This window comes from Propithecus coquereli, unplaced genomic scaffold, assembly GCF_000956105.1.
Source record: "Propithecus coquereli isolate 6110/MARCELLA unplaced genomic scaffold, Pcoq_1.0 Scaffold224, whole genome shotgun sequence".
NCBI lineage: Eukaryota > Metazoa > Chordata > Mammalia > Primates > Indriidae > Propithecus > Propithecus coquereli.
This window is the reverse complement of record NW_012147634.1, coordinates 152,381-176,096: the sequence shown is the minus strand read 5'-3', so window position 1 is coordinate 176,096 and position 23,716 is coordinate 152,381. Positions and strand designations below refer to the sequence as shown.

The 23,716-nt window shown below is 39.5% G+C and overlaps 1 protein-coding gene across 1 annotated transcript in view; it reads right to left on the bottom strand.

The window, feature by feature from the left end:
- Nucleotides 1-23,716, bottom strand: part of MEGF10 (multiple EGF-like-domains 10) — a 116,409-nt gene that overhangs the window by 58,808 nt on the left and 33,885 nt on the right. Inside the window, exon 4 of the mRNA XM_012645027.1 lies at nucleotides 19,245-19,337. Within this exon, the coding sequence (XP_012500481.1) occupies nucleotides 19,245-19,337 (93 nt within the window). The remainder of the gene's footprint in view (nucleotides 1-19,244; nucleotides 19,338-23,716) is intronic.

Here is a 23,716-nt window from a genome sequence, read left to right as displayed (position 1 = left end):
TGTCCGCATAGAAAAAAGGGTTTGAGGCTTTTAAAGAAATATTATCATGCCGACATGGTTAATTTCTAAGCACTATGGCACGCTTTGAAGTGAGCTTCCCCACTTCAGGATGTATTTTCCTAAAAAGCTACTAATATATGGATGTCACTGTGTGAATACTATGCAGCAACATGAGCTATTCTGGAAAAAAAAAAAGTCCACATACAAAAGTTTACAAACAAATAGTCAGGAAGTAGAGCAAGCAGGACACAGAAGCCCGGGTTGAATTCGGGCATCACTGTGACTTCCTTTCCTTTCTTCATTTGACATATATACTTCAACGCATCCATTTTAAAATGTATGTCAGTGAGTTACACAGTCTATATGCCACATAAGCCAGCCTTTAGCCCTGATTACTACAAGTATGAGGGTATGGTGACTTTGTCTAAACAAGAGGCAGAATTCGTTCCTTGTGTTCAGTGCAGAACTCGACCAATTATCCTGAATACAAGTACCATGTTTAGAGAGACAGTTTGGAGAGTCTGAACTCAAACCATCTGAAATCTTTTACTTAACGCCTCACTGTAATTTCATGGACAAAAGTTTCACTCCACAGGAGAAAGTGACTGAATGGTTACTTCCATTAACAACTTAGAAAAAATGTAGTTAACATGAAAATAGCTTGAGTGTCCTAATAGGAAGAAAAAGAGGTAAAGGAACAAAATTTTATTTCCAATAAAATTCAAAGTAACCTAACTGCTAGTGAGCAAGTGATGACTCATTTTCAGCTTCTGGTTTCAGCTCTTACTGTGCTGACAGCTGGCAATGGGCTCTCAGATGCAATGTGCCCAGATTCATACAAATGTTTCAAGAGACGGCTTAATGAGAGTCTCAGACATACACAGACAGCTTGCTCTAATAAGCTCTCATAACGAGTCGAAAATAAGAGAAATCTTAAGCTACTGTGTACTATCAGACGTATATAATCCATGCTCCAATCCCTAGTGAAAACTAGTAGAGCACTGGATCCTCCCAAGACAACGGACTCACACTGGAACCCTATGGCTATAACTTCCAATGATCCCAGTAACCACAGGTTACAGTCATGGGCTGGGTACTATAATTCATTCAATTGATTATCTTTTGATTACCTGCTATGTGCCAGACATGGTACTAGACCTGGAGTTCAAAGTAAAAGAACAGAGCACATGCTTCTAGCAGCTCTCAGTTTAATGGCAGAGACAGCAAGCCAGTAACAATACAATACTGTGTAATAAGTGGTAAGATCAAGGTATGGACTAGGTACAATGGAACACATGGGGATACTGACCCAGTGTTGATGTATCAGGAAAGGCTTCCCAGGTAAAATGAGGCCCAAGCTGAGACCTAAAGGCAGGGCGTGCCATATTTAGATAACAGGTAGAGGATTTTAAAATAGGAAGTTGGGGTGCGACAGGGGTGGGGTCTACAGAAAGTATAACATTCAAAGTGAATGAAACATGCAACAGCCAAAAGGCCCAGGAATACGATCTTGGGCCTCTATGCTATGATCGCACTATGGACATTTTCATCTTTCATAGCTCTGCGCATAAAAAGGAATAAGCAGAAGTACGTATAGAATTAGGTAGAGATGAGGAGATACTAGACCTGTCCACTCCCTCCATCAGTCTCACTCCGCTACCTCTCCATCTTCAAATGCAGCCCAGGAACCTCTATCATTAGGTATACTTTTGAGATCCAATTTGAGATGCTCTCTGAAAATGGCATTATCTATTTTCCACGTCACTCACTTTACACCTAGATCATAATTTTTGTATATGTTTGCCTTGTTTTGTATCTCCCAAATAAAACTGAATTTCATAGATATTAAGACACAACGACACTCTTGACTTTAGCAGTTGCCAACAGAAAGTTTTGTGCAACCATGTACATCATGACCATCATATGGTTGACAATGATGGTTAGCTGCACTCTGATTTTAGAGGTGAAAAACTAGGCACCCTGAAGTCATGAGAAGGATAAAAATGATGCTGAGACTTATACTTACAGTGATAATGGTAACCTCTCCCTTTGTGTTGAAACCAGAAATCTTATTCAGTACTACAGGAGAGTAGATTACTACACCCTTTTTAGAGATTAGTCTGGCAAAGTGTATCACAAGCCCTTTACCATAAATTCCTCTCCTGGGGATTTTTTCAAAAGAAATAAGCATATATGTATATAAAGACAATAACAATTTATAATAGCTAAACAGCTATCTCCCTAATAATACTTTGTGTGCCCACAAACACTGTTCCAAGCGCTTGCGATGGATTAACTCTCATAGTGACCCTATGAAGTAGGTACTATTTCGTAGATGAAGAAATTGAGATCCAAGTGACTCGCTCAAAGCTACACAGGTAGCAAGGCACGAAGCTCAGACCTCTGTCTCTGGAGTCTGTGTTCTAAACCACTATATTTCACTCCCTCCAAAGCTATAAAGATGTTTATTCTAGCATTGATTATAATAACAAATAATTGGGAAAACAACCTAACTTTGCAGTAATGGGACTGGTGAAAAAAATTGGGTATAATCATACAATGGAATACATGTATCAGTTAAAGTGATATTATAAAAGAATATTTTATGAGCTGGAAAGATGTTTACAATACCATAATTGTTTAAAGTAGATTAAAAAACAGTATGCACCATATGATCCAATTTTAGCAATATATTAGAATGAACCAGATGAAACTGTCATAAGTTTAGGTTAAAAAAATGGCCAAATATGAGCAATTGCATATGGTTGAACCTAATATCTGGAGGGAAGAAGAAAAAGGGAGAGAATGAGAAAGACAGAGACAGAGGAAAACCAAAAGGCTCTACAGAGAAATGGTACCTCTGAGTAGCTCTAGGTTTTGGGATTACGCAGGATTTTTCTTTTATTCATTTGGTTTAACTTCTAAATTTTCTACAATAAACACATATCCTTTTGGCAGTAAGAGAAAAGCAAGCAAGAAGTTTTGTGGGTTATTTTAATGGTTCTACCTTCAGAGCATTTATATTGTGCCAGGTTCTGCACTCCATGTTTTACACACCTTTTTTTTGCTCTCATGATTATTATGACAAGGGTATCATTACCACATTTAGCATACATATGATATTTAAGATTAGAACATTTAGGTAAAATGCCCAAAACCCAAAACCTAGTCAGTGGTGGCATCAGTATTCAAACCTAAGACTTTCTACGCACAAAAGTCCAAGCACTTTACATGAGGCCATTCTGTTCCTGAAGTCCTGAAATTCTATATTTTGGTTAAATATAATATCCCACAATTATATTTTTCATCAAATATGAAACCAGTACTCTTTATAAGTCATGGTAACAATTCACTGAGCAAGGCTTGGGGTCAGCCAATGACTCAATATTTAGGAGCACTAAATATAAGAAATTATCTCAATAGTGAGAACATAAGACATTTCTCAAAGAAAAAATAAAATTAAGGAGATGGTCAGATTTGAAGAGTTTCTGTAAGTTGACAATGATTCTATGCCAATACTTTATCTATGAAACAGTATCGATGTCTCTAGCTTACGGAACACACCAACCTGAAAACTAGGCCCATGCAGTGCTTAGCCCATGGCCGGCACTCAAGAAGTATCTGGCAAATGAATGAAAGTGATTGTGATACAACTTTCACAAGCAGAGAAACCCACGAATCATCATAAAATTTCAACCTACATTCTTCTCTCCTAACCTACCCCAAACCCTCATCCTAGTTTTCCATGCAAAGGCGATGAGGTGGGGGGAGACAGTGTTCTACGATGTATCAAGTTTCTAACGTGTGCCAGGCATTATTGCGTTATGAGGGACATCGTGCGGCTATTTCATTTAAACCTCACAACAACTCAATGAGTTAGGTATCATTTTTTTTTTCTATTTTTAGTGGAGACGGGGTCTTGCTCTTCCTCAGGCTGGTCTCAAACTCCTGACCTCAAGCAATCCTCCCGCCTCGGCCTCCCAGAGTGCTAGGATTACAGGCGTGAGCCACCGCGTCCGGCTGAGTTAGGTATAATTGTTCCAATATTTCCAAGTGCAAAATGGACTCAGGTGGTAATTTGGTCAAAGTCACTTGTTCACGTGGCAAGAGCAAAGGTTCAACCCAAATCCATCAAGGCAATGCCTCCCAAAGAAGTGATGGTCAGCCTCTGCAAAGCCTGAATCGGTACAGATTAACTGCTTCTGCCTGGTTTTCAAAGGGGAACATTCTAGAACAAAAGTCTCATAACTGTTTATCTGAGAAATAATACTTGTTTGCCAAAAATGACAGTTCCTTGGCCTTCAAAATGTTAGCAGCAGTTTCATCAGAATGGTTTTGATAAGGAATATTCCAACATAAGTCCACAATCACACATGTATTGACAAAAAAATGAGGCATTATGAAAAGTCTTTGAACAAATAGAGACAGTCTAGTAAATCTCTTGTCTTCATGCAGACAAAAGACAAAGAAAGAGGCTCAATTAGAGACAAACAGAAATGTTACATTGAAAGGTGCGCTGGAGGAAGGAGTGAGGACACAGGAATGCCTTGCCTCCTCCAAAGAACTCCTTTTGCCATCAATCAATCAATCAATCAATCAAAATAGATGAGATCCTTCTGCCCTTAGAGAAAGAAGTGATGTTTACCATCAAGCTCACCTTGTTACAAAATTCCTCATTCACTCGCTGGCTCAAGGAGAAGGTATAACCATTTAACATTAGACAGACCTGGGCCCTAGCTGGGCCGTGGCCACTCCATAGCTATGGAACCTTGGCCAGGTCCCTGACCTCTGCTATACTTAATTTTCTTTTTGTAAAATGAGGATAGTGGAGCATACTAATTATACAAAAAGTACTTGTTATATATGACACAGCACAGACCTAGTAGTAGCAGAAATTTTATTCCATCGTTTGCATATTGGGACATCCAACCCAGCAGAAAAAAAATGCCCTAGAAAAACATCTTCCAGCTGTATAGGAAGCTGGAAAAACATGTCTGTCATTGGTTTGTATTGTTTGTTTGTCTTGCATGAATCATTCATGCCAAAAAGAACAACCTGGTTCTCACAATGTGAATTTCAAAAATAAAACTGCCCAGTAACTCCATAAAGAAAAAAAAAAAACAAAGTCTCGACTTTTCATTCATTTTTACAAAGGCAACTAGAGAAAGTTCAGGCCTACAATGAAACCCAATGCTGCCTTTCATCCTATTCTTCATTGCTGATTAAAAACTGGATTTAGAAATTTCCCACTTGCTGATGACTGCATGTCCAGATGTAGGCTTGTATGTGGGGTTGAGAAATGTAAAATGAGCAAGAAACAAATACATGAATGTCTTAGTAATCCCCACCTTAGCATAAAGAAATAGATTGTGATACAATCTAGAGCATCTTGCCAAATTAGTAGGCACCAAATAATTCCATTGACTTGATTTTTCCTCAGTTTATCTATGTCCATGGTTCACCAACTAAGACCACAGAAGCAGCCTTGAAACACATTTTGAACTAGAAGATGCTTCTTTAAAGCAACTGGTTCTGAATTACAGAGAACACAGAAGTGACCGGTTCTGTGTACCTGTGTTAGGGCTAAACAAACCCTCAATGAACTGAGCAGGTCAGATTTTTTTTTTATCTTGGTTTAACACCTCTGGGATCTAAATATAATTGTGGAATAATATGGAGGTCAGCAACCCTGGAGCTACATCTCTACCAGATACTTACAGCAAGATAACAAAATGAATCTTAGAACCCAAGGTTATTATGGGGAAAGAAATGTCAGCTTATCATATATAACTAACCTCACCAGAGTTGCTGTTTGAAGTAACTAACACTGTGTCTTCAACATATAAATGTCATCAAGTATTTATCAGGATACATCAGAGTCAGTAAACTGACTTGACAATATATATTTACATGAAGTTAGACTGTGTTGTTTTCTCTTGGCTTTAAGCAGGAAAATACATGACTATGAGAGAATTAATAGGGAAGAAAATTCAATTCTTCACATTGAAACATACAGTAGGCAAAGCACAAATAAGTTGCTTTCACAAAAATATCTTTACAAAGTCAGTGTCTTTTAGAAGAGACCAAAATAATTTTCTGCTGTCTCAAAGGATAGAAAAACATGGTTCTTCCTGAAACACACACCCTTTCTTCTTAAGCCTCGGTTCCCTCAGGGGCTTTTATCTCCCTGTGATTTCATTCTTGTGCTTCAGGCTAACGAGGCTGTGGTGTGTCATTCCCTTTGTTAATGGCAGAAGAAAAGATCCTCATTCAAAACATCAAGCACTTTAAAAATAAAACAACTTGGTAAAGCTCCTCCATCCATGAAGAACAATAAAAATGTATTTTCCAGATCCTCTGAAAGCACTAAAACCCCATGGCCTTCACATGTCAAAAAAGCCCTCTGGAGAGTTGGCGGAGTGCCAGCAATCACCGTGGACAACCACCAGTGCTGTGGATATTAATTTTATTCAGTGGCTAAGAGAGAATCTTTATTCTTGCTAAAAATGTTTGTTAAATGAATTTTCAAAGCATGAGCTGTCATTTTATAACTTCAGTGTATGCTTATCACAAATTATGAACCAGAATAAAAGGGTGTGAAATGTTTATTCTTTCATGTGCCTAAATATAAATGTTGCTGTCTCTCTACGGAAGCATATTGATGGCCCTATTCACAGTGCGGGAAAATCTCGAGGATATAAATTGTAGGCTAGGATTACGTAAAGGATTTGGGGGGATTACATTCATTCACTGATGTCAAAAGCATACTAAGAAACTCGGGAGCCATTATAAGATGTCTTGCTTTATAAAGTCTTGTCATATGTTCATTCTTTTGATCATTTACTCTTTCGTTAAAAATTTGTTAAGCATCTTCTAAGGCTACTAAGCTATTTATTGAGCACTTACTACCTGCTCCTTACTAAGACATGTAGTATAACTAAAATTTCTTATATATTGGAACAAATTGGCCCACAGTGAGATTTGTCAGAAATGAAAGTGCTAAGTGTGACAGTGCACAGAGGCTGAGGAACAGAGAGGACCTATGTCCACTGCACCTTTGGGCAGAGGAGAGAAAGGAGCGGGGGAGAAGTCTTCCCAGAAGAGGAAGGAGTTGAGGTGAGTTTTAAAGGATAAGTATTCCGGACCACCATGTGCAAAGACTTACTATTTTCATTTTGGACGTGAGAGGCTAAAAGGCCTTAAATGATTTGCATAAAATCCCACAGTAAGAAAACTAAGCTCAGAACCCTCGATGCTAACTGGATGGTCTGAAAGATTTAGTATAGTTTTCTTGAGAAAAAAAAAATTTAAACTATGGCAGATGACAAATAATAATAATACAAAGGCTTATGTACTCACAATGGAGAGTTAATGGTTAAGAACATTATATCGCATTTGCTTCATCATTGAAGGCAAAAAATAAAACATTGCAGGTGAAGTCAAAGTCCCTTTTGTCTCCTTTGTGCCTGGTTCCCGGTTCTTACTCTATCCCCTCCCCAGAGGTAAACACAGTCATGGTTTTAATATGTATCCTTCTGCTCTGCGTGTGTGTGTTCAGAAATAATACACAGAATCGTTTTATGCATTTATTAGTTTTGTGTAAAATATATATGTTGCTGTGCATCTTTCTTTTTTCCAGTCAATATTATGATATTGAGATCTACTAATACTGAAACACCTACTAATATAGTTGAATTCTGTATATTTAATGTATGAGTAATGAATTCCATTACTATAAACTGACATATAGCATTCCACTATATTAACAGCCTGCAATAAATTTGGCTTTTCCTGTGTAGATGGCCCTTTTTAGTTGTTTCCAAATTTTCACTATTAAAAAGATGCAAACAATATAATCCCTAATTTATCCCCTGGTACCTCTTGAACGGTATTCAAGGATTTCTCCAAGGTATATAGACAAATGATAAAGAAGTAGAACTAAAATTGCTGGATCATACGGCCCATATATATTAAAATTTTACTGTAGAGATAGCCAAATTGATCTCTAAAGTTACTCTGCCAATTCACCCTCATGGGAGTAATATAAGGAAGCTTCCTTTCACATTCTTACCAACACTTGGTATTGTCAGACTTCTTAACCATTGCCAATCTGATGGTGAGAAATGACGTCTTATTCCTGTATTGTGTACTCTTCCATTATTACAAAGATAAGCATGTTCTCATATGTTTATTGGCTAATCAGATTACTTCATCTCTGAATTACCTTATCATATCCTTGGCCTATTCTAAAGTTCGGGAATTTTTTCCTTATTGATTTGTAAGAGTTCTTTACAGATTTTAGATAATAATTTGTCTGTTTTATATGTTGCAAAAATCTTTTCTGAATCTATTGCTTCTCTTTTAACTTTGCTTATGATGCCCTCTGTCTTAAAGAAGTTTTAAACTGTGATATGGTCTAAATATTCTAAGAACTAATTTATAGCATGGATAAATCTGCTTATGTAATACTAATTTTACCACTTGAATTTCTATTTTTTTAAAGTGGTTGCTTTTCTTTAATGCATGAACAAAAATTCCCAGTTATATACTAACATCAAATTCAAATCAATTTCATTAACATTTAAACTTTCTTTAAAAGTTACCTCTACTAGTCTTGTGCAACAGAAGTGAATGGTAAAACCACTTGATTTTCACAGAATTGTAAGATGATACCATTCATTTGTGGGCCAAGAGCTATGTTCTTAACCTCTACTATTTACTCTACTAGAATAGTCTTTATAGCTAGGATAAATATTATCATTGTATTACTTTCTACCCTTTTTAGTTTCAGACACCTCAAGCACATTTCCTTTGCTCCAGGGTATGGGCACAAATGTTTAAACTCTTTAAAATTAACTAGGCTGTGTATGAATTTAAAAAATACTTTGATCAGTAAGGAAAAAGAGTGATTAGCTTTTTTTTTTTTTTTAATTTTGTCCTCAGGAAATTTTCAAGTATTTAAAAAAATTCTTTAACACAGTCACAAACAATAAGATATCAGATGTAGCCATGAAATAAACTGGATTATAAAATAAACCAGAACACTTAATTTCAGCCAGTTGCCAACAGAACCCCTGAGACAAGATAAACGCGGCTCTGCTAAAATTGAGCAATAGCCTAAACACAGGAGAGGGTAGCAAGTGAGTCTACAGGACCACCTAATAGCGTCGTTCTTTCCCTCTGAACACGACAGCCAGAGAGCACATTACCACAGTCAGGGAATGGTTCTTATATGTTTATATGAAAGAAATTATAAAGATTTATGATCTAATATTTCTGTTCCCTGTATGAACATTTTTTAAAAACTGGCTTAAGTTATTTCCTGCTATTTATTTGACAAAAGAGGAGTCTAAAAAGGTTAATGAAATTCTCCTCATTGCCATGTAATTTGAAACAATTTGTAGTCTGAATTTCTTTGCCTAATATCTTACTGTTCATACTTTATTTGGGTACAAAATAACAGCTAAGTTCTATATCATCATACAAAATTTCCACCTTGAGAAGTAATAATGCAAAAGTTTAGATGGCAAAATTGTTAAGCATTCTACATTCAAATAAAGGCTGACTTTTAAACACCTTGCTTAGCCATGAGGCCGCCATTTCAGAAGTTACTCCCCCATCTTAGTAATAACCTTGATGCTTTCACTACCATCTAGTCTCTCTTGGGGATGAGGAGCTCCCAGATCCATATTTTCCTCAAAATTCATGGAAACCACATCTAATACATCTTGTCTGGTTTTTGCAATTTCATTGCAGCTGCCAGTTTATGGGCAAGGAATCTTCTGCCAAGTTATCGAGAATGAATGTGTTTACACTGCACATAACCAAGGTGAATCCTGAAGCCACAGAAGCCTACGCAACCTAAGACCACTGAAGGAAGGACTTCAAGTCATGCCCTTTATCTAGAAGACCTTTGGCCCCTTCCTCCTTGGCTTCTCCTGACGCTTCGCCTATGTGTTTACATACTTCAGCTCCTGTATTAAACAGAAAGCTCCTGCAAAGAAGAGGTAGAGTCTTACCTTGCATCTCTCATACCTGATTTTTATATCAATCACTGCTCCTGGCACATGTATGCCTTTATTGCTTCCTTCCACAAATAATAATTGAGCATTAGTGCCTGCCCAGCACTGTGCTAGACATTAAGTGGTAGCCAGACAGCAGTGAATAAAACAGAAAAAATTTGTGTTTTTATGGGGCTTATATCCTGGAGGAGAAGATAGACAAAAAAATAAAAAGTAAACAAATCAAACATTTGCAGAATGTGCCATAAAAAATAGTTAACAAAGAGATGTGATACAGAGTAACAGGGGCAGATTCTCTGCCTATGGAGGTCAGGGAAAGTGCCTCTGTGGTGGTGGCCCTTAGGGTGGAATCTAATTGACCTACAGACCACATCCATGGAAAGATCCATGGAGAAGATATTATTCCAGGCAGAGGAAATATCAAGTGCAAAGGCAGAAATGCAACTAATGTGTTCCCAAACTGAAAGGCAGAGCTGAGTAGTGTGGTGAAAAGTAGTGGGATGAGAAGGGGTCAGGGAAGTAGATCATGCAGGACTTGTTGGATCATGGTCAAGGCTTTGGAGTTTATTCCAACTACAACGGGAAACACCAGGTAGTTCTGGGAAGGAGAACAGCATGTTTTGAAGTACATTTTTATAAGATCGCTCTGGTCTAAATACAGAGAATTGACTCTAGGGGGCCTGAGGAAGAAGCAGAGACCAGCAGGGAGACTATTGCAATCACCAGATTAGAGAAGATGTGGTTGAGGTTGAAGTGGCAGCAGTCGAGATGGTGAAAAGAGGTTAGATTGGGTTATATTTTGGAGTTGAATCAACAAGACTTGCTGATAAATGAATATTGCACAAAGTTAAAAAAAAGGGAAAAAAATCAATAAATGACATGGAGTGGAGTTAAACAGTATGACAGCCCAGACGTATCTTTACAGCTCACTAGCATGAGTAATGTAAATGTCTATAGTAGTCTCACAATGCCAGAAGCAAAATAGCCAGACATGAATTCATCTGGCAAGGACACCCGTGAGCAGAGGTTGGAAATAACGCACACACACAACAGCAACTTCATCAGGGATTCTGACTGGGGAGCCTCTTAGCAAGCAACTGTGGACAAAGAGAGGCTCCATTTAAAGAAAGATGTGGCCTGCGGGACCAGATGAGATGTCCACAAAGAGCTGCCCCGTCCGCTGGACCATGTGCGAAGCGTGACGGAAGCTATGTTTGCCACATGAGGAACTGCAAGTAGCATTTACTTGCCATGCTGATGCTGCCAGGCTGAGCACTCAACAGGCCTTACGTCTGTAATCCTCACAGGCATATGAAGTAGATACTCTTACCTTTACTCAAAGCATGAGGAAAGGGAGGCACAGAAACATCACAAAAGCAGAGCAGCTAGGACAACGGCAACTCCATTCCACCACGGGGGCATAGGGGTGGCGGTGGGGGTTCTCTGCCCCGCCAGAAAGTGGCCAAGAACAGCCCAGATTTTGGACTCCTTCAAAAAGGCAAAATCTGCAGTTTCTGTCTGTGACCGCTATCAAACTATTTGGATGGTCTGTCAGTGAGATCACCTTCGGGCCAGTTCTGATGAACCATTCCGAGCTCAATCCTTCCCCCATCGTCAACGTCCTGTCCCCGTGCCGGTGAACCCAAATGATCCACTCTCATTCTCGCTGCTCCATCAACCCGATTTCTAAAGTAATTCTGACAGCGTGACGGGCGTGTTAACGACTTGCAGTGAGGACGAGGCTCCCAGTGTCTTCTCTCCTCAGACAACATCGATCCCACCCTTGTGGGCGGTCAATGGGCCTCTGCGGCAGACCTTGCTGAGAAATATGTCAGCTTTTTGTGCCTTGCCATTTCCGGCTTGTAACAGCCCTCAGATGGATCCCCCATTGGAGTCACCCTGCGGCAAAGGCTTGCTGCTCACCCACGCCGCGCGGCTCGCCCGGCTCACACGGAAGCTCACCCGTGTTCCTCACGCTGTGCTGAGAATGTCTCGGCTAGTCTTGCCTCCCGGGCATGTTTTTACTACTTGCGAGTACATTTAGCCAGAAATGCTCTCACTGACTGAATAAAACCCCCGTCTGGATTTTCTAGACCAAAATTAATTTCCATTTTGCCTCTTTCTGGTACTAATGTCAAAAGCAAAAAGCCCGAGGAACAAGTATTTGGAAACTATTCGCTGGCTGCTGACTGATTTAGGGTTCTCCCATTTGCGCCCTATAACCACAGGCACAATAAGCTTCTCTACAGACATTTAGAAAATTATAAATAGGATTACATTGACTCTTGCTACTTTCACTAAGCCTCTTTCCAGCTGCAGGAGGCACCGTGCATACCATTGTGGTTACAGTTGCTGGCTCTGAATGAGATGCGAGTCTGGCTCCGCCATTTACGAGCTGTATGAACCCAGGCAGGCCCCGAGTTTTTCTGCCCCTCCGTTTCCTCATCTGTAAAGTAGGAATAATAACTGCAACCATCTCACAGTCTGTCGTGACCATTAAATGAGTTAATCCCTGTGAAGCTCTTACAGCGATGCTCGGTACCTACTAAGTACTCAATAAAGGTGAACCATTGCTGGCATCATCACATCATCAATGCGACCCAACTTCTGCTCCCTTTAGTATCAGTGGTTTATCTTCCCTGCCAGTTTACCAAGAGAAGATAGTCGTCAAATGGAAACTGCTCAGATTCCCCTCTCCATCGTGCACCAGCACTCCCGATGCCCAGAAACCCAGCCACATCCGCTCTGGCCGCTCTTGCCCTCCTCATTCTGTTGGGAATGGCAAGTGCTGCTTCTTGCTAATTCCCCCATTAGCACTCAGGGTCCCATCCCACCTCCCAGCCGTCTTCTCAGGAGGCTCATTCCCCCAGTTAAATGATCCCCTCTCTCGACTCAGTCTCCGGCCTCTGGGTCTTTTCTTTCACCATTCTCTCAGCCTTGGAGTCTTTTCCATCTTAAAACATAAGCAAAAGAATATGATTTTTCAAAAACCTTTTCCTTGATCTACATTCTTATTAATTCCCTATTTCTCTGCTCCCTCTCCTTGACTTCTCAGATAAGTGTCTGAAAGAGCAGTCTACACTTTGTCATCATTTTTCATTACCCCTCACCCCAGAGCAATCTGCTTTCTGGCCCCAGCAGCTCAGACCTTCTTTCCCTCTCCACTCAGAAAACCTTTCACTGTCTTACCCAACCCCATTCAATTTTCTTCACTCTACTTCCTCTATTGAGGCCATTCTCTTCCTTACACTTATCTATACCTTTCTCCCAAGCTATGAGCTCTGTGGGACCAGAAACCATTCCTCACTTGTTCCCTTATCCCCAGCATCCAATACAGTGCCACAGTAATCACTCAATCAGAGTTCACAAGGTGAACACGTGAGTGACCTTCTCAGAATCATATAGAACCAAACAGTCCATTCAATCTAATTAAATGGAACATTTACTGTGCTCCAACCACATGCCAGGCACAATGAAGGCTAAAGAGATTAATAACACATGGCCTCTGTGCTCCAGGAGTTGTTTGTCATCCAGTGAGGAGAGACAAGGCATAGAGCCTTGATGCGTGGACAGACAGATGGGAGAAGAACAGAGAGAGAGAGAAAGAGAGAGTAGGGAAGAGGGGAGGAAAGAAGGAGATGGGGTAAGAGATTAATGGTATTCACTCATACAGGCTAGAGTACACATTAGGATGTCAATAAAAGGAAAATATGTGTGTGCTTTTTTTTTTTTTTGGAGACAGAGTCTCACTGTGTTGCCCGGGCTAGAGTGCCGTGGCGTCAGCCTAGCTCACAGCAACCTCAAACTCCTGGGCTCAAGTGATCCTCCTGCCTCAGCCTCCCAAGTAGTTGGGACTACAGGCATGTACCACCATGCCCAGCTAATTTTTTCTATTTTTAGTTGTTTGGCCAATTTCTTTCTATTTTTAGTAGAGACGGGGTCTCGCTCTTGCTCAGGCTGGTCTCGAACTCCTGAGCTCAAACGATCCGCCGGCCTCGGCCTCCCAGAGTGCTAGGATTACAGGCGTGAGCCACTGCGCCCGGCCCTGTGTGTGCTTTTTTAAAAAATCATTGTAATCAAATTTAAAAAGGAGCAATATGTCTAAGTCTAGTCAAATATATCATGATTTCATTCCAGGAGAACAAACTTTGTGCAGTTCTCTGACATACCTGGTTTTTATACAGAGAATACATTGAGACCCAGGAACACTGACTGTCTCATAGGTGGGAACCCTTCTCTCCACGGCCAAGGGAGACAGTCATGCAAATCTCAAATAGAAGCCTTCAGAAAAGGGTACATTTGAAGGTATTTGTAAGTCCTTTAATCTCCCATGTATTTTAGGAAGGAAAAAAGATAGCTGTGTGTGACAGCTATCAATTTATTAGCATCTGGCCAGTTCAGACTCCTAATATCAATAAAAGGAGCTACTCTTGTGGCTGGACTGATTGATCCTAATTAACACAGCGGAAACTGTGTTGCTGCTACACATGGCGAAAAGGAGAACCATGTCTGGGACGCAGGGATTCTGTGGAGTACCTCTTCATACTTCCATGCCCAGTAGTACAAGTTCATCGGAAATGTCAACAACCAAAAAAAGGCAGGACATGTGGGAACTCAAACTCTTCAGGAATGAAGGTTTGAGCCACTGCATCAGGTAAAGAACCTTAAGTAACTGAAGTTCAGGTTGAGGATGGCAGAAATATGAAATAGAGAATGAAAGAAGGAAGCCATGGATATCAATGACAGCCCTGTGGCCAATTACAGAAAAGAAGTCTGTACTAGCTTTTAGTATTTTCTATTTGCTTGTTATATGTATGTGCTTATTTTTATTTGCTATTTTCTTTTCTCCTCTTTTTCCCATTTTTATTTTATTTTATATACGAGTCGTTGGAAGTTAACTTTAGTATCTAGGAAACAGTAGATGAGTTTGAAAAAACTCAAAAAAATGAGTTTGAAAAAAATTAATATAGTCATCAATGGATGCAATGACTATTGGGAATTGCATCTCCTCATGGGAATGTCTTTACTTGCACAACGAATTGCTGTATCAGAGTAAGTGGAAATACAGGGCTGTGTTGCTGATGGATGGGGATGTAAATGTGTGAAGATGGGGCATATAAGAGCTGAGTAATCAAATGGGTGGACTGCAACAGTTATCAATTTATTGCCTTTCAGCTCTTAATTTATCCTTCATTTCCTGCTATACAAAAATGGATACGGGCCCTTTACAAATTTTCCTTAAAAAAATAAAAATAAAAATAAAAATTTTCCTTCACTAGCGGGCTGAAGGTTAAGCATGTTTAGTAGAGGGCGCTAGAGAGACATTGCAGAAGGAAGGAATTTTCCATCGTAGTTCCAGTGTGCTAGCTAGCTCAGCTGATCCCTGCAGTGCGCTTGGCAGCTGCAGCACCCAGCCCCTGCCGTGTAAGCACAGTGCCAATGGCTTCTCTAGCACCAGGCTCCTATAGCACGGACAGGCTTCCCAGCTCCCTGTTTCTACAGCACAAGTGGCTTCTCCAGCACCACGCTCCTGTCATCAACAGCATCTCTAGCATTCAGCTCCTAGAGTTTACGTGCTGTGGCTAGCAGCACCTATCAGCCAACAACTTCCCCTTTTTTGCAGCAGAGTGCTTCCGGTAAGACACTTTTCCATAAAGTGTTTTCTCAAGCATATATAGGGAAGATTTCTAGCAAGTTCTAGAGGGCAGATTTCCAGCAAGTTCTGCTAGAGCAGCACCACGGCAGCTTCTCTGCCATTCAGTGAGCTGTGGCTGTGCCCTCTCCAACAGGTCTAGATCACACGCCTAGTAGGACTTCCTCTTTGGGCTTCTGTCTCAGTTCTAGGGGTAGTGGCTGCCTCTTATATCTGCTTCTCCTGTATTCTTTAGAGTTCTGTCTACTTACTAGCCAATCCCTCATTGCTCCAATCTCTTGTCATGTTTAGTTGATAATTCTTTATATTAAACTTTCTCCTGTCAAGGGACTGCGCGTCCCAGTAACAATGAGCATCTCCAGCACCCAGATCTCAGTTTCTAAATATCACTCCTCAATAAAAGGAACCAAGGCTTCTTTGAGAAATGGCTCATTCTAGGGCTGGGGTGGTAAAAATACAAGATGAGCCTGGAGTCTTCTCATATCAGAAAGTAAGGAAGTGCTCAAAATCAAAACGATGAGGCATGTCCAAAGGATACAATGGCCAAAGCTGGAACAATCTGAGCGATAAAATAAATTATGTAATATTGGCTTTTAGTTCAAAATATGAAATAAATATACATGAGTCCACACTAATGTAAATAAATGATTGAATAAATGGAGAAGAAACAAATCTTCCTTACAGAAGAATTACAAAAAATATAAGTAGATACTCCTCCTTCAAAGATACGGAGCTAGCTTACTTCCTGCCCTTCACCCTGAGGGTAAGCTAGATGTAGCGACTTGGTTCCAAAGAATAGAGTAGGCAAAGGGGAAAATAGTAACTCCATGTGGAGAAACCTGGCAAACGCCACCTCAACCAAGTGATGGCATCATCAGTGATGTCACGTGAACGTCATGACATGGTGTGATGAGAAGGGCACTTCAACTCTGTGGTATTCTTCTCAAAGCTCACACCTGAGTCTAGTCATAAGAAAAACCAGACAAACACAAATGGAAGGACATTCCGCAAGATACCTGGCCATCCTTCCCTGGACTGCCAAGGTCATGAAAAACAAGGGAAGTCTAAGAAACTGTCACAGACCAGAGGAGGCTGGGGAGACATGACAGTGAAATGCAGTGGGGTGCCCTGGATTGAAATCTGGAACAGAAAGAGGACATTAATGGAAAAAGCGATGAAATCCAAATAACATCTGGACTTTATTTAACAGTTTCCCCCATTGTTAACCTCTTAAATTATCCTCAGTTTGTCAAAGCTACAAAAGTGACATTAGTATGCTACTGTTAAATAAAATTGTTCCCAAATAACAGCATTATTCAAGAAAATATTACTGTGGTTTCTGCACCCTGATTGTACTCTGACTGATATAAGGAGCCAGTCTAATTATCAAAGCAATCATTTTATGGTTCTAACATACATCATCAAATTTATGTATAACAATAACCAGAGAAGAGGTTAAATAGAAATAGAATCCTTGGAAATTAGGCCATTTTAACTTTGATACATAGTAGATTGCTAGAGCATACTTTTTGTTTCCAGAATTATCTGGCCAAGAGTAAACAAAATTATATATTTCCTGACATTAGCATAACTGCCACAGACAAAACCCAGGCAGCAAACATAGTGAGTAGTTCAGCTTAGAATACCATTTTTTATGCACCTAACAAAAGGTATCAGAAATGTTTTTCTCTGAACGTCTTTAAAGACTTCAGACATCTGTTCATTTATGTTTTTGTTCATTATAAATCTAAAACATGAGTTATATAGAACAAACTAAAAGTTGCCTCAATATTATCTTCCAATATTAAAAGAACATATGTTCTCAGACTTCTAGAGTCTTCATTCAAAAGTCAGTAAACTCCAAAATAAAGCAACAGTTTATTTTCTAGAAGGCCCAGATCAGTTCTAGAGAGCCTGAAACCCATGGAGGCTTTTGTTTTGCTTACACAAACACTCTTCAGTCTGATCCCTTAGCTTGAGGTAGGCTACGGTTCCTAGGAGACAAAGTATGAATACAACTGAAATTATTCCATAGCCTTCTTGCCCTGGAATTAGTAACAAACCTCATTTTTCAAATGAAGAATACACCCACTCCTCCCTTTCCCACTAGTTTATAATAATGTTATTTTTCTTCAAAATGTCTAGGCACAACTGATTCTTAAGCTGGAAAAGTTAATGAAAGCAACCGATTTGAGGTCAGTCGGCCAGAAAAATGGACAGGAGCCAAATCCCACATCCCAAACATTTTGCCTCAATGGCGTGTGAACAAAATGCCCACTCTCCTCCTGATCTCCAACAGAAGCAAAACAAAACACTGCAAGACAGTCATCCACTGGAATTGAGAAGCTTGTCAGGGGCAGAAAGACACACACACACACTCTCCCTGTTTAAGGTACAATAACAAGGCTCTTTCACGCCAAGCGCTCTGTGCACAGACCGCACAAGGGCTTCCCCTGGAGATGCTGCTTCAGGGAAAGCCAAGAGATCACAAGTCCGAGACAAGCAGTCCTAACAAGATAAAGAGTAATCTCCCAATTCCAAAGTAAGCAAGTAAAAATTCATAATACTAGCTTATCTAGACAGCTTAAAGTCCTTTCGGACTGGTTTCAAAAAATTATTTGGTAACGATGAAGACAAATTTGTGCTGTCATGAGAACTTGCTAATTTTTAAAAACTATTATTTCCTTTTTCAAAATGTGACATTTCATGCTTTACAATTTAGTTGCACTTCAAATCTTTCTCACATTTCTCAGGCAAAAAAAAAGAAGCATAAAGGAACAGGAAGTGAGTGCAATTACATGTGCAGCAACAAGTTAACCAGAAGATTTAAGTTTTAACTGTGAAATTTAGAAAAGCAACTGTATTACATGACATTCCATCGTTTAATCTTCAAAAAAATGAACACAGGATTTTTGGTGCAGCCTGCTTATAGTTCAAAATACCTTCATTTTAGAATTTATAATTCTAACATAATGGGGACAAATTACATACTATGTTATGATTTGTACCAAATCATAGCACCAAAATGCTCAGGAATTTTCATTTATTACAAATATTTCTCCCAAAAGTTATCTGAGCAAGTGTCCAATATTACGTCTCAGAATGCAGAGACAAATATTAATAGTTACGTTAACATCAAAAATGCCAATTTTACTTCTGAGTTAAAACCAACAGGTGGCAAAATTTAATCACCAAGAAAGCGTTTTAGATAAATCAACAGGTAAACTTAGAAGTTAAAATACAATAGCTATGTTACCACAACTGCCTTGCCAAAGTAAGGAATCTATATTGTGGATGCTACTCTGAAAAATGCATTCACATTCACAGAAGTATGAGCCTCAGATTGTTGAAATTTCATTCCAAGTACTTCTCTTTATACCCAATTAACAACAGTTCTGCACAGAATACACGTACAGATTTAAAAGGAACGGTGCGAATGATTGAATTTGGAATCCACACCCTGCTCTGCACAGGGTTGAGGAGGAAAAGCTTGGTTCAGGATCATCTGCAGACAAGGGGCCCATACAGCAAAAACATCCCAAGACAGACAACAACAGGTGGGAACTTACCACTGGAGCAGTTGGTCCCTCCCCAGCCAGGCTCACACTGACAGGTGTTTGGAGCAACACAGCGACCATGGACACATTTATCAGCACAGTGGGCTGTCAGAGAGAAAATCAATCAAATAAAGAAAGTTGGCACAAGAAAAAAAAAGCCAACAACACAGCTGTTGCACATCCCAGTCTCAAGTATCACTTAAAAACAACATGCATGCTTGATAATTTTCTTCAATCCATTCCTCAGCCCTCTAACATTCTGCTGTATTACCAAACAATTCGCCTTCTATTGTGGTATCTCTAAATAAATTCCATCATTTCTACTATTTTATTCTACTTCATGCTGAATTAGGAAGGAAGTTTCAAGGAAAATTGCCTAATTCACTTTTTTAAAAAAAGTATCAATGAGTACCAAATATACCCTCTTTGTTTCGGAAGGAGCACATGTGGAGAAACAGACCACAAAGCAAGATCGGGACTCCAGAATGACAGAATGGACCGAGACATAATTCCCTTTGCATGATACATTCACCAGAAACAATAGTCACGTTCCTTTACGGACATGTTATTCACAACTATGACACAGCAGAATTGCATGCTCTTTTTCTGTTGAGGAGGATATTTAAAAACGTCACCTAGGTCTTTGGAAAATACTAAATCTCAATTCCTCTTTCCTTAGTGAAAATCTTAGGTGTACCCAATCCTTGGAGTCAAGGGGCATCATTGCAGACATGAGTGAATAGACAGTTTGATGATTTCCAAAAGCACGGTCCAGCTGGCTAATAGAAACAGACCTCAAAAATATGCTGTGTGGAACCTTTGCATTATTGTCAACCTTAGTGCCACCTACATGGGTTAAACATTCTTTAAAATACCTGGATATATGAGTAATTGTGAAAACAACTTGGAAGAGTTTTGGGTTCAGATATTCTAAACTTTTATTTAAGGTTGGTATAAGGTACTCTGTACTTTAGAGATGCAGTTTATTAATGTATGACTTATTACAAAAGTAAAACAGGTTTACTGTCCAAACATAAAATATCAATAAGTAAAATAAACCTCATCTCCAGTTCCACAAACTATCATAGTAACATTTTTGTGGTTGTAGAACATTCAGGAATTTTTTTCCTACATATTTTTCTACTCGGGAAAGAAACAGAACTGTATTTTTCAATTTGCTTTTCTGCTTAACATAATGAGAATAATATTTCCATGTCATTAAATATTCATTTATATGATTTATACACTATTGTGTGTTTTTTATGCACATACACAGTGTGTGTGTGTGTGTGTGTGTGTGTGTGTGTATATATATATACCTGGACCAAAAATGATGATCACTTCTAAGGTCTTGATCATGAAGATCTACACATGAAGAGATACAAGGGAAAAGCATTTTAAATGAAGAAAAAGCAAAAGCCAAGTGGAAAGAAGAAAAACAAAGGGAAACAAGAAGTTGTGTTGGGGTGCGGTGTTTTGGGCAATAGCTTTGGAAAAGTTGAGAAAGATCGTGAAAATCAATTAAGGTGTTGGAGTTTTATTCTCAGAATTAGCTAAGAATAATCTAAAGAAAAGTATAAATTTGTCACAATAAATCATCAGGTAAAGGACACCGCAATGAAATAAGGTGACCACACATTTCAGGAAATATAAGCTGTCTTGCAGCCACCAGAATAATTCTTTAGCACCCAGGCGATTTGATGAGGGATACTAGGCCTGGGAAGAATGGGACCCTGGCCCAGGGTAGAGTTTTCTGACACTAGTGTTCCAGGGAAGTGCTTAGCAACCTCATAATATACGATTCACACAATTATGTATTTAATTGTAATGAAAATCAGAACCTGCCTGTAGCATATAAACACACTAGCCCTACACTATGCTGACTTCTGCTGCTGAGTTAATTCAGTATGTGCTGACCCCAGAGTTCAGAGTCTCCCTCCACCTCTCTGCATGTGCTTGAATTTGTAGATGTCATCATTTGTAAGGCCATAGTTCCGTTCTGTTCTTTTTTAAAATTAAGGTATGCACACACCTAAAGCCAGCAAGCTACCACACTCAAGTGTGCAAAGTTCAGTTAAATGCCACAGAAATCTTGGGTCTCAGTGCAGAGCACCTATCACACTGTGTTATATGGCAGCACGTGAACACAGGACTCTGTCACCTTAGACAGAGTGCTGGCACCCACTGTAAGTATGTCAGCGTGAGAGGGCTTTGTCTCACTTTGTAACAATGGTACCTACATTTGCAACTATTATTAGTGATCAGCCTTCAGACCCAAACTTACCAATTCCTCCTCCTTCAAGATGTTAAAGCTATTTAAAATTCTGTTTGCATATCTCTAGAAGTTTCACAAATTAAATACTATTTGCCTTTAATGTGAAACAAGATTTCCGTAATCCTGTGCATTTAAAACAAAACACAGAAATTGGACGTGGTGAAAAGAAGTATCACCCATATCCTCGAATTTCACACTTTTGTGTTTATTTAATAATGTAGTTCTCACCAATTAATTTTATACTAAAGAAATGTTATAAATGTTCATTTATATGGTACATTTACATTAATAGAAGACTATTTTATTTGTTTTTATATCTTGGGCATCCATATAAGATTTCATTTAACGAAACAATTAATTCCACCATTTGAGAATCTGAAAACTTCTGGGTTCCCAGGAAGCTGGATTCCATCGGAGCAACCTGGGGCTTTGCATCTGTCTGGGAAGGGGCTGGCTATGAGAGGAAGCTGCTTGGGATCGTCTATGGACAGGTGTCAATTTGCTGTTTTCTCTTCCTTCTCTATTCTTTCATTTTTTCACTCCTCCTCTTCCTTTTGACTTTTACCACTCATCTTCTTTCTCTCCCCACAAACTACTCCTTTCACACGCATGGTTACCATAGAGAGTGCAGATTAAAATCTGGTTTTGGTTGTGGTTATGTTGGCTTTTAACCCCAGTGTGACCCAAAATGATTTCCACTGTAGCAACTGAATTAACAAGTAAGAAAGATAAGCGTGAGCAAGCAGGCCTAGCACATTTCCTCCAATATCAAGGTAACACTTATGATAATGGGTAAATGGATGCATGATAAATTAAGCAAATTATGTCCAGAGGGTTAAGAATCTGAACTGCCTATGCTTAAATCTCAATCCACTGTTTTTTTGTTATTCTTGTTTCGTTAACTCCAAAAAAAAAAAAAAAAGATAATAAGTAAATTTTATGTGCAGAATCAAAGGAGATCTGCTTCCAAATGCTTTGAGATTGCTGGAGATTTCATTCCTGACAGTGCAAACTTTGTGTTTTATGAAATGAATTCTACTAAGTCCAGTCAATTATAATAGATGGAAAAAAATCCCATGATGGTAATTTTAAAATGTGGATTATTTTTACAAAAACCTTGAGCTAACATTTGGCCCAAGTCTGAAACAAAATGTGGCTAGGTCATTAGCAGAATACAAATTTGCCTGAAGGGGTAATCTGCTTTCCTAATGACTTCTTTATTCTTAATTAAAGCTAACACCAATGGAATCACCTCTGAGCACTGAAGCCTGAAGTCAAAGAATGATCTAAATGATGAGAAATATTGTTGGGATGGAGTCTAAAAGGAAAGAACACAAAATCCTACTTCCATGGTGCAGCGTCTTCACACGGCAGTAGACTCTGTCACACAAGGGCCATCTCTCGTCCACGCTCTTTCCCACTGTCTCTGGGCTCCCCACATCCAGCAACAGCCCTCACCAGGTGCCCTCAAGAAGGACAGGAGCAAAGAGAAGCAGCAGAGGAGGACAGAGTAAGCCACGGAACGCTCTATGCTCTCTGGCGTCCCAACTCACCAAGCTGTGGAAACACTAGCTCTGGCACATGCAGTGACACCCCCCCCTCCAGGAGACGGGCTGAGCTCCATCACCACCTCAGCCTCATCTTCCTCCTGCAGCTCCAGATGCCCTCACTCCAGGTCCTGAGTTTCCATGACTAACACACTCCACGTGAGAAACCAAGGTAGGTTAAAGACAAGAATTTTTCATGTATTGTACAAAACCCCGAAGTGAACCAGAAAAGAAAGGGAAGAGAGGTCCACCTTAGAAAATGTTCAATATATTAGATCTCAAAGATGGGTAAAAAGGACCCACTATATCATAAGTGTGGCTCTCCCATCAATGGGAATAATCATTTCATTCCCTATCCGTGTCCTTTTTTCTTATTTTTAGAAGGGCAATTAAAACTAGGATAAGCCTGACAAAAACGATCTATCCAGTGTGATTTCTTTTTCCCACCCATCTTTAAAAAAAATCATTAAATTTCATATTCTGAGTTTTCAGTAGCCTTTTTTAGAGGCCAGATATAAGCTAAATCTCAACCCACGTTTCAGACATATCAGGCTGCAAGGGGCAGCCGAGGCATCTTTATCCCTCAAGAACTGGGAGGGAAGAGACGCTAATGAGAAGAACAGGCCATGTCTTTGAAGTAAAAGCTGTGGACAGTCTGTCTG